This window comes from Dermacentor silvarum, chromosome 6 (genome assembly GCF_013339745.2).
Source record: "Dermacentor silvarum isolate Dsil-2018 chromosome 6, BIME_Dsil_1.4, whole genome shotgun sequence".
Classification (NCBI taxonomy): Eukaryota; Metazoa; Arthropoda; class Arachnida; order Ixodida; family Ixodidae; genus Dermacentor; species Dermacentor silvarum.
The window spans coordinates 135,251,883-135,271,704 of NC_051159.1; the positions used below are offsets into that span (position 1 = coordinate 135,251,883).

The window sequence follows — 19,822 nt, forward strand, 5'->3', positions numbered from 1 at the left end:
GTAAATAGGTGCTTAAGAAAGCTTAACAAGCACAGTAGGGAACCATGGCCGGATATCGTTGAGCGGCTGAGGAAATGCCGAAACAAAAGGAACTGTATGAGCACGTTAATGTATTGTCAGAACTATCGAAATCGCTTCACTTGTCCAAAGGTTAGGAACAGTTACTTGGACATAACTACTATGTATAGAAATACTTCTACATAACTGTCGTTGCCAGCAGACTGTGAGAACTAAATCATCTTGTTATTTTCTAGTGACGGGATAAGACGGAGCAAGTGGAGTGCTAACTAATAACTGCCTTTTATGCAATAAACGGCAGTTATTAGTTAGTACTACACTTGTTCAGGCTTTGTACTTCGTGTCCCTGGCCTAGTGTCCTTGCGCTAGTGCAAGGTTCCTGTTGCTACTTATAAGCGGCCGTGCGTTCAACGCCGCATGCGCGGCAGCTGTGCAAATGTCTCGGCGCTGCACGCGGAGGCACTCATGAGGTAGCTTGAGTTCTGCAAAAACTTGCACGCATGCAGTTTTTGAAATGCACCGGTCGCACGGTAAACGGAGTGAAGAATGTCCCGTATACTACAGAATCCGGAAACTTTTTTGTATGGAGAACGCTTTGATGCAATAACGAATACACCATTTGGTGTCACAGCATGTTTGCATCAAACTATGCTTCGCTGGAGTATTGGTTCTGATTCTGCCGAATATATGTCCTATAAGGCTGTCCTTTCCTTCGGAATCACGACTTTTAGTATTGTTGGTCAGCTATACGATTGCACGCACAATACCTATGCCTTGCGACACAGAGGGTCGGCTTCTGGTAATGCAGACCCACCTGCGGTCCGCGTGTTGCCGGCAGAGGGCGTCAACGTGACCGAGTGGCACTCGTGCAACCTGACCTGCCACTACGACGCAAATCCTCCCAACGCGACCGAGGTGGCGTGGTACAAGAATGGCGAGCTCCTGCCACCCAGGCCCAGGGGACACAGGCTACTGCCAAAGACGACGCTGCTCATCCGGAACGCGACGCGCAAGGATGCTGGTGTATACAGCTGCCACGTGAAGAACGCGTTCGGACGAGGGAACGCATCGAACTCCGTATACCTGGACGTTTTCTGTAAGTACGCAGGGCGAAGCGCAGCTCCAAACCAAAACCTATAGGCAAAAGGCAGCGCGACATTGAAGCTAAATGGGAAAGAGGAGCGGTTGTGCAAAATTGTGGAACTGTGAGCACTGATTGCAATGAATTTGTTTCTAGGAAATGAAGGAAGAAAGAGGAGAGAGGCACGTTTTGTTTCCCTAAAGGAGAGGAACAACGCACACAAGCGATTTTTACCATGCATTCGTTGGACGGTAAACGGAATGCGGATGGTGGTGGTGAATTGTAGCAACGGGCAGGTTTAGCCTGGCGATCAAGGCCGGCAATTGCTCCGCCCGAGCGTTGCTTACAATATTGCTACAGGGTTTCACCATATGTCCATCAAACCAGTCTCTCTTAAGAATTCGATAAGGAGACGTGAAATACAAGGTGTTGTAGGTAGGCATGCGGAAGGTCCCTTTTTTTTTTGCAGATTAACTGCAGGAGAGCGTCCCGTTCATCTTGGAATTTCGGGCACGACCACAGAAAGTGTTCATTGTCTCCTGTCTCTTCGCATGCAGTGTAGTTCGGTGAATTGATTCGCCCCGTCTTAAATAACCAGGCTGGTGTACAAGCAGATCCTGTCCTTATTCGATATAAAAGTGAGGCTTCCTGTCGGTGAAAAATCTCTTGGTTACGCAGGGCATATGTGGTGGAACCCAAAGCGACCCAAAGTGATTTCTAATGTCAGATTGTTTCACTTGATTACTCTTTGGAGCCTTGATTTTGCGAGGACCGTGGTTTGCCATCCATCAAGTTCCCGCGCAAATCACTAGCCCTCGTGAAAGAACTCAACAGCAAAGACATTACTCTAAAGTTTCAGTGGATTCCCTCCTACATAGGTATTTCTGGCAACGGAATGGGGAATCTCTCATACGAACATTGATGTGATGGAACATGCGGAATGCTTTCCTTCCTGTTTCCGGATACACGAAAACAATGACGTTAATTAAGCTCACTTATGTGCCGTAATACGACAGAACACTTTGTCTTTGGAGTCATTCGTAAAAGAAGGTGGATTCAAAGTGCCCTGCTTCGAGGCAAATAAAATAAGTTGATGAATCGCGTTTACCGATTATTAGCCATTCTCCTCCTCACTCCTGTGAACCAAAAAAAGGGTTTAATTTCTTCAAGGGGTTTAACGTCTAAAAGCAGCATTGGGTCGATGAGACATGCCGGAGTGGAGGCCTACTAATTATTTTGACAACCTGTGTTTCTTAGCGCGCACCTAAATCGACGGACACGAGAGGCTTTGCATTTCGCCCTTATCAAAATGTGGCCGCCGCGACCGCGAATTCAACCCGCGACGTAAAGAAATGAAGAGAAAAGAAGTCCAGTTGGCTCGTTCACAAAAAGCACAGACGCAAGTCTTTAACGCGTTGTTGAGTGTACAACTTCTCTAGTAACAGGCCGAATTTCACTATGTACGGGTAGAAAGAGGCATTGGGATTGCTATAGTTAGCCTCAACACGTTTTGGAAAGGATTTAATGCATGCACACACGCACACGCACACGCACGCACGCACGCACGCACACACACACACACACACACACACACACACACACACACACACACACACACACACACACACACACACACACACACACACACACACACACACACACACACACACACACACACACACACACACACACACACACACACACACCTGCGTCTGTCATGAAACAACGTTTTCTCTCCGGTTTTTCCTCAGAAGAGGAATGCTGGTGACATCGGCCGGTGCTCCTAACGTAGCCGGTGTTCATTTTTGAAGAAAAACCGACGAGAAGCGTTGTTTCATTACAGACTCCGGTGACGGGACGGAGTGTTTGAGAGCTGGGGGAATCAGGCCTAATGGTATAGCCCCACACGCGTACTGCGAAAGACGCGGATTCGACTACCACTTATGCCAAGTTGCCTTTTCGTCCCCATTCATATTTCCTTTCCTTATCATTTCTATATTACAAAAAAGGTAATTTTTTCATGACCTTTCACTAGCTTCATTGTGTATTTGCTTCATATCGTTGTAACCCCCCAAAAAAATCTATCTCCTCGATTTTGCTTTTTCTTCTCGTTCACTGTCTTCTTTCGTATGTCTTGTGCTCACTCGATCTAAACCGTGTCCGCAGACACCCCGCTGGTGAGCGTCTGGGTGAACCCGTCGGTGGTGGCACTGGGCGAGGGACCCGTGCTCCTTCGCTGCGAGGCCGAGTCCGGCAACCCGCAGCAGCTGCGCCGAGTGCGCTGGTATCGCGACGGGCAGCTGGTCAACGAGACCAAGGAGCCTGACCTGCTGCTCGAGGAACTGCGGCGTTCGGCCACAGGAAACTACAGCTGTGAGGCGAAGAACGACGCCGGATGGAGCCCCATGTCTCCACAGAAGTCGCTTGTCGTCATGTGTGAGTGCGCATTCATGTAATGTATGTATGTATGTATGTATGTATGTATGTATGTATGTATGTATGTATGTATGTATGTATGTATGTATGTATGTATGTATGTATGTATGTATGTATGTATGTATGTATGTATGTATGTATGTATGTATGTATGTATGTATGTATGTATGTATGTATGTATGTATGTATGTAACAATATGCTATATAAAAGAACGACACGATGTATATCTTCGGTGTGTGCTCACGTCGGTAAGTCCAAGCCATTCATACATCTTCAGTCATTCGCGCTTTCAATAACGTGGTTTGAATGCGCATATAAACGCCCGTAACCATTTGTTTAAAGCAACGAGCAAAGTGCTCAGCAAAATGCACTAATGTTCTATGTCAAAATAAGGGCTAACGTGCAGCATGCCCACGTCTGCATAGAAACAGCTCATTTGGTTTCAACAGAGTGCACGTGGTTGCTTCACTCTGAAAAAGGACATTGCAGTGGCTAAAATTAAGCGGGAATATAAAGCCCCCACATGAGAGGGCCGTCGATACCACTCCTAAAATAAACCTCTTGACATCGTCAACGTTATTCTCAGGTGCATTCGCATGGCAGCTTGTTGATATTCCTTTCCTATTTATGGTAATAGTGATATGCATGTACATCTCGTATTTTCGGTTGCGGCTCTCTGTATAAAGTAATGGTTGTATTGATCTGAAGGACACTCAGAAAAGCTAGTTGCACGTATAGATAGTCCGGATTGCAACACCGCTTCGACATGTTCGCCACCTTCGACAAAGACGAAAATAGAATATAAGACAATAACAAAGTGAATTGAGTGAACTTTTTTTTAACTTTTTTTTTCTCTTTTTTTGCCGCTCATACCATGCAAGCGAAGATAAAGGAACTGCGAATATTCTCTAGTAAAAAGATGTGAGATCCAGTGAAGGCGATGTCTTGCTCAATCGGATGTACGATACATAGGGAGGATAGGTTGTCAGAAGGAAGAGAAATACATAAGCGCGCTCAAAGTCCATGCAGGGCAAACGTCGAACTATTGATTACAGTTCGCGTTAGGAAACTACATTGACTGGCCACTGGACGTGCCTTTCTGCCCGAAGGCGTCTGACAGCGCACTGGCTTTACGCTCGGCGCTGACCATCGCTCGTCAGGCAGACTGTGATGTCGACATCACCAGTCATTTTAGCGCTCGTTGTGCTCTTTATATTTGCAGCTTTGTTTCTTTGCGGAATCTCCCCACTCAGCCGCAGACGACACTGTCCTTTTTTGTTTATGTATTTGTTTCTCGGCAAAACTCTTCCGTTGTTCCCTTCTCTCGTGCTATGATTGGATTCGGAAAGCGGAATGCACGAGAGAAAGAAAAAAAAAAAAAAAACCTCACCGCGTTGGGCGGTCGTGTTAGGGTTGCTGGGCCGTCGGTTTAACTGTGAGAGAGAGGTGGCGCCACCGTCGCTTCGCTTATTTTCCGACGATACTTGTTCAGTGACCGTGGCTTTATTTCCTGTCCGATTCCCAGGCGGGCGAAGCCGCGACTGTCCCCGCACATCGGGCCTGCGAAAGTCGCACCGTGGGTGCAGTTTGCGATAAGCTACATGTTATTGCGCTCAGCAGAGCGGCGGGGCAGTGTCGGCTTCTGTCCAGAGTTCTGCCGCAAGCGAGCTGTAGCCCGCTTCTTTTTATTGTTTCGTCTGCGTTTGTGCGGCTGTAAAATACGCCGGACGAGTGGTTTGTGACATTTATTCAGGACACCACGCAACCCCCAGTCTTGCTCGGCCAAGTGTTGTTTTATTGGCCGTAACGTGTTTCACGCGAAAGCGTCCCTTGTCGCTCCGCGATATCTGTGTGCATGTATACGCTGTAACTTTCCATGCGAAAAGATGTACCGGAACGAGCGTCAGAGTAAGAAAAATTATAATGCCGTTGCAATAATGCGATACAAGGTGGCGTAATGAGCTTTCAGAAAAGCCAGCAGGCTTGAACCTTCGGAAAGTTTAATGAGCATAACTTACGAAAAAGAAGAAAGCAGCTGTATGCTCGAGCCGATTTACTGGGCACTTAACAGGATAAGCTTTATGGTAAACGGACGAGCGGACAATGTTGAGTGCGCACACCATGGTGATGCAACGTCTTGAAAACTGGAGAGCACTTCGCTAATTGGCTGCGATTTCTCTTTTGTCGATCAAGAGCCTTTCAAGCCCTGCCCGGTCTGCTACTTAGTCAACGGCTCATAAAATTAAGCGTTGTATTTTGGCTATAGTTTAATGGTCACTGAAGCGGTCACTATCGAAAGCCCTATAGACGTTGCAGCGCACATTAGGGAAAATTATGGAAATGCACGTCGGCGTTGTGCGTTTTCTCTACAGAAAAGACTTTCTAACACCAAGCCTGTGTTTCCTGAACACCCCCCCCCCCCCTTATTTTTCTTTCTTTGGATACATCTGAGCTTTCGTAGGAAGCCTGATAGCTCCCTCGCAATCGCGGTTTATTTTTCCATGCATACTTAGTTTCGCACCATTAGGCCTACGTAACAGCAAGAGGTCTTTGCAACAGAGATTTGCGAATTATCTAGACACCTCGCGTAGTCTAGATGTCGAATTTTGTTCGTCCAGTTTAAGCGCTCTTAGTACGACCGAACTATCGTCCTCACTAGATTTTTCCACTCTCTGCAACAGTAGCAAGCTCAATACTTTAGTCGCAGCAAAACAAGGCAGCACTCTCGGAACGCATGATACATTGTGAGGGCAAATCAGGTATGTTTAAATGTTATTTAGTTGTTACATGCATAGTAGCCCAACTTCAATAGAATATGCACAAACATTTTTCGCATTGAACAGCTCATTATGCTTCTGGCGAAATCACAATTTAAACTTTGTGAAACTGAACCGGAATAATAATGACCGCAAAAAATTACTGATGCAGAGACTGAGCTTCAAAAGCGAGACAGTGATGAAACTAAATAGTAATTCAGGTGTGCTGTCCCCTGTGATGGCCCTCCGAAGGAACGATAAATCAACAAAATTTATCGGGACATTGCTGGTAAACGTTTATAAGTGGTCACGAGTATTCAGCATGCACCTTTTTTTCCCTGTTGTTGTGTCTGGCGGTCCTTCGGGACAATGGAGGCCGGCGCCGACTCAGACGCGCCAACCTGGCGCCCCTTTCTCGCGGCCGAGAATTGTCACCTGGGACTGAGGGATTAGCAGTTGGTCTCCGGGCTACCTCATGCGTTGCTAAACGGCGGCGTCACCCTTTGGTGCGGTTCCGTGAGTTACCAGCGCCGCCCGAACCACACCAAGGCCCGGCGCCGACTGTGACGTAACCTGGCGCCCTTTCGAGACAACCACCGCCCTCCCTGGTTCCACGAACTGACCGCTATGAAGAGGCGAATATTGAAAGGGGCCAGTGTCTGGCAATTCCGGGGGAACGACATCAACGTTCCGTTCCCAAGGTGTCAACCGCTGCCTGTGTTCGGGGGCGACCTAGCAAGATTGGAGGCGGAGCCCGGCGAGAAACGACGACTCATCACGTGCGGGATATGGCCACCTGATCAAAGACTGTCATTGGCTAAAAGAGCTAAAGTGTATTCCCTCGTCGAGTGAAAGAGGGAAACGGAAGGGATATAAAGAGACGCTCGACCATGTAGAACGCTCGGAGACGGAAACGCTACTACATGCAAATATGTGAGCACGTAGACGGCTCCAATATCATGGAGCCCTTCTTGTAAAATACCACCCTGTACAGTGTATATAAAACAGTTTTCTAATCTCCCTGGATATCTCCTCCTCTCGGCACCTGGCACGGCACCATACATGGAACCTTCGTGGCCCCTCGGACATCGGCTTTTGCAACACTGTGTCTCTAAGTGAGCGATTATGGGCGTTACTGGAGTAAGCAATAAGTAAGCATAAGGTATGAGTCTATGGCTTCTTCAGGAAATGGAAAATCACTTAACATTTTGAAACATTTCATACCAAGTGTGCGTGGCGTAGAAAGCGTTATTTTTTGCGCTGTAAAATTCGAGAACCTAGCGAATTACAGCATGGATTCAATTACACTCAAGCGCGAAGTCACAAGAAATACTCTTAAGACATTCGTTTCAAATCTGGCGTACGCTTACGAGACTATTTCTCCGCTATTTCGTCTTTCATTTTGTTCCTAAGCAAAGCATGGTGCACAAGCCACGCAGACGCCTGGGAATATGTACATGCTGAGTTAGATGCCTATACGTCTTTTCATGCGCATATGCGATCTAGACACATCTGCAGCGTCTTTACTTGAAAGTGAAAAGTAAAGTGTGCGCACATTCATTTCTTGCATTTTCTATCTTTCGAATAAACTTGGTCGGTCCTCGCAGAAAAGGTTGATTTTCCGAGAATAAGCTGTAAAAGGCAGCGCGGCCGTGGCATTTCTTCCTCGTTGACTCTAATAAAACTGCCTGCCATGTCTAGACTTTAAAATGCGCCACATTAACCCCTTCGGTTCTTTCCCCGAGGCAATCACGTGCCTGTGAGGAAACGAAAACTTCAAACACACACGTGGCTCACGCACACCCATGCATGCTCGGACGCAGGCGCGACGTCAGCGTTCGCGCTTCAAATTTGCGCGTGTAAGTCAGCGCTTTGGAGGAAGAGAAGAAAATATGCGAAGCTCGAGCGAAAAATACGACAACCTCGAAAGATAAAACTTGACTCACACGCTTCACGCTCCGGCAAGCTACTACTTCTCGTGCAGAACCAGTGAGCCAAGCGGGAGAGAGAGAGAGAGAGTAAAGAGAGAGAGAAAGGCATACAGAGGCTGAGCGGCAGTGACAACGTGTATGAAAACGTAAGCGGCGAACAAAGTAATAAGTGACAGTGTGGAAGAGCGCGGGAAGACCGGGGTAAAGGAAGGAATTTTAAAAACGTTCTACATCGGGAGGTTTTAGAGGCTGGGTTTGGGTGCCAGGAAGAGGCCAGCGCTGTAAAAAAAAAGAGGATGGAGGCAGCTAGGCTGTACAGGAGGGGGGAAAGGGGACGCTGGTCATCGATCGGAGCTCGACGGAGCGCGAACGCGCCGTGTCCGCCAGCGGAGACATCGATGTGTGCTTTATCGACTGCGGCAGCCGTCACTGCCGCCGAAGCCGAAGCTGAACCGCTTCGCTGGCGAGCTCGCACGCTTGGTTGACGCCTGCGTTCTTTCGGCCTCTAGCTCTCCCCACTTCTTTCTCTTTTTCTTCCTCCCGCATCCCCAATAGAGGCTTCGGGGGAAGACCAGGAGACAGAAGGGGAGTCGCATCCCTGCTGGACCGACAATTGAGCCCTCGTTTGCGTGTGTCGACCGGCGAATTTCGGACATTCCTCAACAAACTTTGTTCACCGCCGTTCCCCTTGGTAGCCGTCGACTGTCAGATGCTGTCGCCACGCTACTCCGGCCACTGCGCATGCGCGCGGTGTAGGCGAGCCCTGTAGCGCAGTGGCAGTGCCCTTGTCTGCCGGGCTAGCCGCTGCCTCTCTCCTTGTGCCCGGATAGATACTATTCCGGCGATCCTTATTCAATTTCGCTGCCAGAGAGATCCAGATGCTGTTTTCTTCCAAGTGCTCGTAGTTTTGTTGTATACATGGCTCAGGTACGTGCAAGCCGGGAAAACGTGACAGTTAGATACGGACATGCAATTTGTTTTTCTGTGTGTTTTGATCTCCAGACTCGAACCATGGTATTTCGTTGGAACGAAAGAGCACTCTACCCCACTGTTTGTTCTTGATGTTTCTGACCCTTCCAATGCTTTAAAGCGATGATTGTTGTCAACAAGAAGAGAGAGAAATGAACATTTGTATGTGAACTAGCGAATATATATATATATATATATATATAAATATAATTCTTACACAATTCCAGGGTTTCTACTGTGCTTTTGTTCTTGCCAGCCTCAGATGTCGAGCGACGCGAGTTCGCCCTTTGCGTGTTACATACCTAGTTGTTGTTCTAGCGTAAATCTTCGTGTCTGATACCACAGTTACAAATGCAACAAGGGCACGTAAGGGTCCGTCTAACGTGCCCTTATCTTTGGAACATGGCGTTATGTGTATTTGCATTGGTCTACACGTCTGTGAAACTGAACTTTTGTTCAGCAATTTCACTTCTTTGCGTAACTGAGCTTGTGTGTGCTTGTTCTCGTACACTGTGTTCGTGCAATTCTTTGCTCATGTGTGGAACTTTGCATGTTTGGCTGCTTTTAGAATTTCGTCAGTGTTTCTCAGTGTTCTCGTTTTGTCATCGTGTGGCCTATACTAATTCCCCACATTAAAGTGCCAACACTAATAGATAAATGAATGAATGAATGAATAAATAAATAAATAATTAAATAAACAAATAAATAAATAAATAAATAAATGAGTAAATAAATAAATAAATAAATAAATAAATAAATAAATAAAATAGAAACGATCTCGCAATTTAGATTAGGCGCACCGACCCTGACATCACCTCTGTTAACGTGGTTTTACTACGTGTAAAAAGCCCAATTAGCTTATTATAATCGCAAGGTATGAAAGATCTTAAACGACCATGCCATCCCATCTGGTTTTAGTATGTTTACTGGGGCATACATAATCGGACCGACACACATCCCTCACCTTCCTTCTCATTGGGCGTTTCCTCGAGGAGAGAGAGAGAGACAGAAGTAAACTTTAGTGGAGGCGTGAATCGGTAGGTGAGACCTTGGCAGAGGAGCTAGCGTGGAGGCCATGTGACCGCGACGCGGTTAGCCCACCTCTGCCATCATCACTTGGAAATCTTGGTCATCCGTCTTGAGTGCACTTTCCCAGGCCTCGAGTGGGGGGGGAGGGGCTTTTTTCAAGGAGCACTTTTTTCTCTTCACTGACTTGGAGTAGAAGCTAAAAGAGCAACGCTGCAAATTTGCAGCTGAGCAATATCCGAGCAGCGTCGATGAACTGTTGTGAGCACGTCGGACCGACGAAGGGCCGCGCCACATACAACCTGGTCTCGTGTCGAGGCGCCTTTGTATATGTTCGCAAGTTACCAAGTGATCACGTATCTATACCCATGTAACACTCGTCTCAGAGCAATGCATTTGTGATTGCCATATGCGAGCATGAATGCGCAGTTTCTATACGACTGAATCATTCGTCCTCCGACATCGCCGAACACCGCAGATCCCCCGGGCCCTGCGATCTTGGTGCCCGAGAGTGGGGCTCTGCCCCCGCTGAAAGGGCAGCGAGTGACAATGCGCTGTCACGTGAACGACACGGGACTGCCGCCCAGCGTGGCGTTCCGCTGGGAGCACGGGGGCGTGCCTCTGAACGTGACCGGAGCGACGCTGGTCACCGAACCCGTGACCACGGCCACGCAGGGCAACTACTCGTGCGCCGCGGTCAACCAGGTCGGCGTGGGCACGCCGGCATTCTGGATACTCGACGCCCAGGGTGCGTGATTCTCACTTTCGCTGCTTCTTTCCGTGTTATGTTCTTTCTTGAATTCAATGGCGAGGCATTTGTCAGCGCAAGAAGCTAGCATTTGAGGCGTGGTTTCTGATATGCCTCGAGCACTTCTTGCCGCTAGAGCAAGCGTAGTGTTTTTTTTTTTTTCTTAATGCTGCGTTATACGTGACGCTAGAGGTGTAGACACGTGACATTGCGCATAAAGTTTCACCTCAGCAACAGTGGTGCCACTTTTGCCGTGAGCATTTATTTCTTTTTCGTGCGCGGTGTTTCGATGTCGCAAGCATTGCGAATTCGTTAAATTATGACAAATGCAGCCTGCTACGTCTGATTAACCTTGCCATCTTTTTCCTTCTTTTTTTTCTTTGGCTATGTGCATGTTGAAGTAGAGATAGAATTATTCACCAAAACGAGTTCGTCACAGTGCTAACGATGTAGGTGATAGTAAGGCATCCAGGAATTAACGCGGTGATCATTTCTTAAATTTACAGAATTTTCAAAAATCGCCTCTTGCCGATAACGTAATTCTATTTCTTGAGCTGGATTATTCAGAGAGGCGGACATAACTTGCACGAGAAATCCTAACACGTATTGAAATAATTGACAAAAATGCACTAATCAACGTTTAAATTATTTCTTTGCGGCACATGTGACAATTTATTAATTGTAGCCACTGAGTTTGCAAGGCTTGGAATAAATTTCCAGAATGACACCAGTTTGCAGATATGCGCCATCAAACTCACTGTAAAGGTTCACTGTTGTTCCCCTGACTTTTTCAGCAAGCGCTGTTTTAGGCATTTAAGCACAAAATAAATTAACTGGAACGACCAAGTATTCTGTCTAGTCCGACTAGTGTAATCCTGGAATTTATTTCAAGTAAATGCGTCTTGCAAGCTCACCGGCTACAATTCATAAATTGTAATATGTGCCGTAAAGTAATGAATTAGGAAGTTAATTAGTAAAGTTTTGTTATTTAGTGGAATATGCTTCAATTTCTCATGCTAGTAATGTCAGCCTTTTCAAATAGTACAGCTCAAGGACAAGAATTATGGCATCTGCCCCAGGCGATATTTAAAAGTTCCATAAAACTTAAAAATAAACGCTCCGTATATTCCCTTCTTATAGATTAGATATACTACCTGGAAGATCATACCTTGTACGGTCGTTGCTAAGAAATTTTGGTTCGCTAAACTACGAACCTTGAAAAAGTAGATCTTCCAGGTGCCTGGATAATGGCATAACACCAGCAATGATTGTAGCCGTTGTCAGGTAACAAAACTGAAGGGAAGCAATTAGGTTCTCTGAAAAAGAAGTACACTTTCTGTTCCACCTTTCGGGCACATGGAAATGTAATCGTGGTTTGCCGGACACAGTTGAACCATAATTTCCCCTGCCCAAGTCAACCTTGCATGTACGCTTATTTCAAATTCTCTGCGATAAAATTGAACATATAGGGGGCGAACTTTATCATGTAAAGTGAGGGCGGGGGGGGGGGGGGGGGATGGTTTTAGAAGACCTTCAACGAAAGTGTCGGTGCGATTGGCAGATGATAGCAAGCTGTTTTAAAGCAACCACTTGTTTTCTTTTCACGTCGAATCACTAATTGATTCCTAATGCTTGCGCATCGTAGCCCCAGGTTACCATGGCAAGGATCAACAGACAGCCACGCCGGCGCACGAAATGTTCCACGCGCTGCGGCCTTTCGCCTCAATCAGTATCTCCCTGGTAACACACGTAATTATAAATTAATTACGCTGTATAGCGGTCGCAGCGCGTGTCTCTTGTCGCTTCATAAAGAATCCCGAGTGACGAACCCGTGAGCGGAAGGTGAGGCAACGCGTGACAGCGCTCTAGCCTATCATTACACGCTGCGCATCTACTACATGGGAGAGCATGATGCTTTGCGCATACGCGCTTTATATTTCGCTACAGGCAGGGCTTGCCCCCTGTAGAAAAAAAAAGACGTGTTTAGGCGTTGTCGACATGACTTGCCGTCCTTGGCTCTTCACTTTGTGAGATTGAACCACGCTAGCGTGCTTTTGCCGCCAAGACAGGCCGTGTTTAGTCGGGCTACTCTGAACAGGACGCGAACAATGTGCGGTGGGCATTAACAAAAATTATAGTTATGTAAGAAACACAGGGTCACGCGCATGCGCACCCAAGCACACACGCGAGGACACACACGCACGTCGTTACAGTACGGCAACTTTCGCCGACTCGTGTTTCCGAGGTAATACTGCTGTCTTTATTTTTACTTGCTTCTGTGATATTGGTGCGGTATTTTTTTTTCGACGCCCAAATACCACCTCTTCTCTTCATATAGAAAAGTGAGAAAATCGCAGTAATGTTTTTTGTTGATGAAATATTTGAGTTATGATCCCTCCTGCAGAGAATATCAGCTCCTTGTTGAAAGCATGTGCTTCCTGCAGAAACTACACCGCGAAGTGCTACGTACGCGGTAGGCATCATCATGATTTCCATGACAGACTTTGTAGGCAGGATAAGGAGATGATCGGAGGCAAATAGGCGTCCTCCACTGGTTAGCGGCTTAACATAGTCCCGATAGTCTATAAACCTTGTCTGTAGTCGCACTTAATTCGTAATATGCGTGCACTCGCGTGCAACTTAATCCACTAAGATGCCGTATTTGCTGCCAGGGTTCTAGGTGGTCGCAAAAAGCCTCTGACTGCGATGTGCCGCTTCCTTGCCTTGCATATTTTAAGTCTTTGCAGTAAAGCAACGCTCCTTTGATTATCTATTCATTCGGTTCTATTGCGCATTGGTTATAGAGTAAGTACAGGAACATCAAGCATTCGCATTCGGATTGAGGATATTTGCCTTGCTGCGAATTTTGAAGTACACCCGGAGAATTCTGTCACACTCCTGTTAAACTTTTCTTGTCTCGTTGAAGTAATGTTTATGGAACAGGTTAATATACTGTCTCGCGTTGTCGCTCCACTTTTTGCCGTTGTTTGTTTACATCGGATTATTACTGTTATTAAGTTGTCACTCGATGCAAGAGACACCTACACAGCATGTATATCCGAATTTTCTTTAACGTTGTCCTGAACTCTACAGCAGAGGAGACGTGTCTAATCAGATTGTCCGTGCGTCGCGAAGCGTGTTGCATACGTTCTAGGATGTAAGCCTGATCCCGCACCTACTCTGGAATATGCGATGAGTGATGCTTAATAGCGAGCGCACTTGATGCGTGAGTTCAGATTTGACGAGCTATGACTGCGCTTGCAGCTACCTTTGTGATTTGAATGCTGCTCGTTGTTGGAAGCAGAGATTCGCCCAATAAAGAGTTAGGTTTCTGACTCACTCTTTTAGTGTTAACTGGTTCTTCGCCATTACCTACGACGGGAGAACACTAACGAAGGAAGATAGCTACAAAGGGTATAATAAGTACGCAAACAAAATGTCGCTCCAAAGTGATTTCGCGCTTTTACTTGACTTGTAGAAGCTAAAATGCGTGTTTAGCGCAAGTTGCAGGTACACCATACGAAAAAAAAATTTGCGTAGCTTGCACCGGAGGCGCAATGCTAAAGAGACAGCGGAGCTGATGGACACCTAGCTAGTCCTGGCTTTTGGGCTAGGCTAAGCACTACCAAGTCATCCCGAGCATTTCCCGGAATTTATTGATTATTGATCGATTATTGATTGGCTATTGATTGGCTATTGATTGGTTATTGATGACTGACTAAGCTTAAGTAGTCCCAACCATGCTCAGCTAGACTTAACCCGACTAAGCTTCGCTAGTTCACCGGGGTATGTGCCATTGCGCTTGGACCCTTTCTGCACCACCACCAGGATCGGCCCACATTTTCTGTTTACGCGTCACGGACTTACGGCCAGCTTAAACAGCTCCACTGTTAATAAAAACAAAATCCGTTCAGAGCACTGACAACAGCGAACGAACGCTATACCTGAGGCATCGCGGAGATAACGCGTATAAACTATTATCGCAAGTAATCCACGATTCCAACACGCTCAAATTTCCGGCCCGCGCCCGAAAACCGATTTGTTCGGGAGCTTAAATGCCGCGCCGGAGCGAGGGAACCGGTAATCGCTTATCGTATCCTCCAGGAGGCCCATTCAACGGACTGGACAAGCGTGGTCCCGATCAGCAATTAGCGGAGCTTAGGGACGGAATCGCATCATTCATTACCAAACACGTCGTCGTGCGCACCCGGAACCGTTCGCGCCAAGTATGGGCTACGCCCGGTCTCTCCACTAATTCGCTGCAGTGTACCGAGGGCTGTGAGAGCCCGAAAGGGCTAGCGGATATCTCGAGAATGTTATATGGCTGTCACTGTTTTGTGAAAATATTAAGTTGGTGACCCTTTTTCTCGATTTATTTACTTGAGTTACAAGATCACAAGTTAGAAATAACAGAATACGGAAGCATCTCCGGCGCGAACGTTTCGTCGAGAGGACTTGTCATGATTGGTACACGTGGAAATGGCTAAGACTTTCCCCTCCTTCATCAGCCAAGTCCTCCAAGCTTTTATTCTTCTTCAAGTTCTCCTTTGGTCTCACCTAATTACGTAGATGTACTTAGGAAGTAGGCAGTACACTTAGTACAAAGAAAAAAAAAAGAAGAAATGTTTAAAGCGAGCGGAAATAGTGTACATTTTTGGTGGTGAAAATTGGCGACTAAACATGCAGCCATGTTTCTTCATCGCTTCCGATATCTTCTCCTGTTATGGCTTCAGCCGTTACCGGGCTGCACACAATCAGGCATATTAAGCGCGAACCCTTAATCAAGATCATGACAGGTGCACTAAGCAGGCCCACTTGTGCAGGGGCGTTTCGATGAGGTTTGTACTTAGACCTCTAAGTGCACCGGGTCAACAGAGAAGAGATATGGCCGTTCTTGAAGAAGGTGAAACAGAGAAACGGCAAATATATTCGTCTATAAACGCACCTGAACATAATTTCTCGGTCTCTCTATCAATAGTCGGGATGCTTGCGTGTATAGCGCCATTACAGCGTTTGCTTTCATCGCGAAACTTCTTCCCGTGTGCCGATTCGGCGTGCAGTTCGTTAATATCGCACGGAGTCAACACGAATAGAAATTTAGTTGACGGATGGCAGAGACTTGCCTAGGTACGCCTTCGCTAGAACCAAGGCCCGTATTCACTAAAACGTCTTGCGTTGGGATTGTTCCTAAAAGAAAAAACAATTGGAGCCAATCCGGACGCTGGACATATCATTAGCGAAGCAGGCTGGCCAATGAGAAGGAGCACTTACGAACGGAATGCTTGGTGAATTCGTTCCTAGGACACTCATGTAGTGCTGAATGGTGGTACTTTGCGGCTAGTGAATGATCGCTGTTTTGTGGCCAAGTGCTGGGGTTATTCTTAATTCTTTATTCAGTGAAAACCCAAAACGCGAGGAGGGGGCATTACCCAGAACAAAATATATCAACAGAGTTGCGGCTCACGATTTCGGCAGGTAACAAAATTCCATTGCTAATGGTCCTCGGAAAACAAGGAAGCTTAAAAATATCTGTCCTGGGGGAACGTATTCCTGAATTTCCGAAACGTGGTCTCTTCTGGTACATATATAATGAGGTGGTTGTAAGTACGACGGAGCCAAAATTCTGAGTTGGTTATAAATTTTACACAAAAGTTTTAAGCGAACATTTTTACGGTGTTCGCAAAGAGAATCGCAGCCTAGCTTTCTTCATATTTGTTGCTCTATCGTACCGGCTATACCACTCCAAAACATATCTTGCAGCATTAGACTGAATTTGATCCAATGTTTTAATGCGCAGAGAATGAGACGGCTCCCACACAGGGAAGGTATACTCGAGTATTGGCCTAATGTAAGCTTTATGAGCGTCCTCTCTAACATGCCTGTCCACATGCTTGAGGCTCCTCTGAAGGAACACGAGTGAAGGAGCGGATATACGAACAACGCTATCAATATGCGCATACTACGATCCATCCTAACAAAATAACAACCCGAGCTACTTAAATGTCGATTCCTGTCGAATAATGTAGGTATCTAAGAGATAGGAATTGAAAATATTTATAGCCTTTTTTTTATTATTAAAACGCACGTGTACGCACTTAGCAGTGTTCGACATCGTTTTTTTTTTTTCAATATACACGACGCTTAAATACGATCGAGATCCTCCTGCAACTGTGCAAAATCTGTCTCATTGGTCATTCTTGCATATAAGACACCATCATCGATAAATAACCATACAGTCAACTTCATTTCTTTTGAAATATCATTAATAAAGATTAGGAACAGAAGTGGCCTTAGCACAGATCCCTGAGAGACTCCAGACGAAATATGAATAGAACAGTAATATCGTAATATCCACTAAGAACGCTTCAATTGCTGTTCTCGTCAAGTTAAATAAGCCATTATCCAGTTTTTAACAGAATTCTCAGCGTTAAGATTCGCAAGCTTCTGCATTAATATAGGGTGGGAGATTGCATCAAAAGCTTCTCGAAAACTGAGAAATAAAGAGTCGATTTCAAATCACATCAAATCAACCTTTATTTTTTAGTAAACAAAAACCGTACGGTCATTTTGGGCTAAAAGCTACGACAGTAGCTTGACGGAACCCAACAGACCTTACATTTGTCCTTTGTTATCAGGAGTGGAGGCTGCATCATGGTAAAAATCTACTAATTGGGTAGTGCACTAGAAGCCAATAAACTAGAAAAAACTAGTTGATTGTTATTGAAAATTCCGCTTAAGGTAACGTGTTTTATTAAAGCTGAGCAGAGAATATGCTCAAGATTTTTGCAGCACGGGGGTGAGCGATATAGGCCTGTAACTCATCAGGTTTAGAACCTTTTTTTTTAATTGGTATGACGCTAGCTAGCTTCCAATCGTCGGGTAGCTCTCCATTATGGAGATATTTATTGTAGAGCACGCAGGAGATGTTTGGACACCACTTGCGAGCATTCATTCTGTACTCTGGAAGACAGCCATCTGGCCCGGTAGAACTTGATTAACCAATATTAGAAAGGAGCTTCTCTACACCGTTAAGAGAGTTCACCACTGGCTCCATTGCAGCATATTGTCCTATAGATGGCTGTAATGAAACTGGACCGCTAGTCATTAAACACACCAGCTTTTTGTTTTACATCGCTAAGTAACCTGCACTCATACGCCAAATTAGGAGGACCAGAGCATTATTTACTGCATCTTTTAAAAATTTCAAGAAATTATTGAGTATTATTATTATTATTATTATTATTATTATTATTATTATTATTATTATTATTATTATTATTATTATTATTATTATTATTATTCATAAAATCTGAGGCTAAGGTGTGAAAATACCAATCTTCGCACTCCAACTTTTCTTTATATGTTGCTGTCAAAAGTCGCAATTTGTTAACAGTGAAGGGCGATTTTCTTTTGCAGTGCTTAGAATACGCTCAGTTGCGCCGGCGTGTCAAACGGATACATTCGCCATTGATCTATGGCATTTCTTTTCTCTTTAATTTATTATTTGAAACCATAGGGGTGTAAGAATGCGGGAGAATAAGTATTCGGTTCTTAAAAATCAACTATACCTCGTTAATGGTTACTGTTTCAGTGAAACTTTCAAACCTTACATATTGTCTCTCCAATTCCTTTGAGATTGGTGCATAAAAACTCTATAGAAAAGGTAGACCTCACTTGACTTAGTAATTTTGGTGTGGGGAGAAATACCAGCTGAACTGGAGACAACAACTTATGATCATTTATACCTTGGATGACGCACACTTTCGATGCAGAATCAGGGACAAGGAAAAACAACAAGTCAAGAAGATTTGATCCCGAGTTGATTGCGAAACATGCTGATTAATACCAAGGAAATCCTACAAGATTTTCAACTGACAACCCATTCCAATGTTCGACTTCAAGAAACGCCCACCATTTTTCCATTTAAAATCAAGAAGGTTCAAGTAGCCGACTAGAATTATGCCCTCCTTAAAAAAAGATGCACACAATTTTCCGCACTCTGTCGCTCTTTTTCGTTTATATTTTTACGATAATGATGGATGTCACGACAATTTCCCAAATGGGCGGGTATTTAACGAACACAGTAGACGTTCAGTTACAGTTACAGACAGTTACAAATACCTCGGTGAGTTCACCGTCTATAAACACAAAGAAGTTTTAGCAATAGAGCTTTCGTAAGAGCAAATTCCAGCAAATTGTATTGCTGAAACTATTATCAGCGAAAGCGGCCACACATTGGTAAAAACCTACGAAAAGCTCTGAGAATTCTGACCCAGATCGTGAATCCACTTTTGTGGACGTTAGGTAGATCATAAAAATTAAATATACTTTCATCATTTCCTGATTACTATTTTCATAGATGCTGAAGATAGAGAAACGATAATAGTACTAATTTTGTGGCACTGAGAATTAGCATTACCTTGCGTTGACTACGTGTCATTGGTCGAATGAATCATATCCGGGTGGAAACCAACGCCTCCTAGATAGCAGGTCTGTACAAACTGCTTTATGACGCCATGCTACTTGGACCGAAATTTCCACTGTCAAGCCTGGCGTGACGAAACTGGTGACGTCAAAATCACCGTGCTTTACTCGGGAGCATCCCAGTAGATTCAATGCCATTCGCGCAAGGTCATGACGTCATGGATCGAAGTGTACAGGGTCGACGTGCCACATCTAAGGTGAACACCTCATTAGTATTCAAGCCGGTAAAACTACAGCGTTTGTTCTACTTCACGAGTGAAATGTTCGTTATACGATGTGTAATCATGGTGTCGATAAACACAATAATTATTTTTCGAATTATGTACTGGACATCAGCTTCTATGATGTCTTGAATATTAATAAGATGTTCAC

General features: G+C 45.3%; 1 protein-coding gene across 2 annotated transcripts in view; it reads left to right on the forward strand.

The window, feature by feature from the left end:
- The window catches only part of LOC119456071 (hemicentin-2-like), a 208,937-nt gene that overhangs the window by 149,485 nt on the left and 39,630 nt on the right, over positions 1 to 19,822 (forward strand). For both annotated transcript variants that reach the window (XM_037717669.2, XM_037717670.2), the window contains exons 5-7: positions 827 to 1,114; positions 3,266 to 3,535; positions 10,697 to 10,966. In XM_037717669.2, coding sequence (XP_037573597.1) covers positions 827 to 1,114; positions 3,266 to 3,535; positions 10,697 to 10,966 — 828 coding nt within the window. The remainder of the gene's footprint in view (positions 1 to 826; positions 1,115 to 3,265; positions 3,536 to 10,696; positions 10,967 to 19,822) is intronic.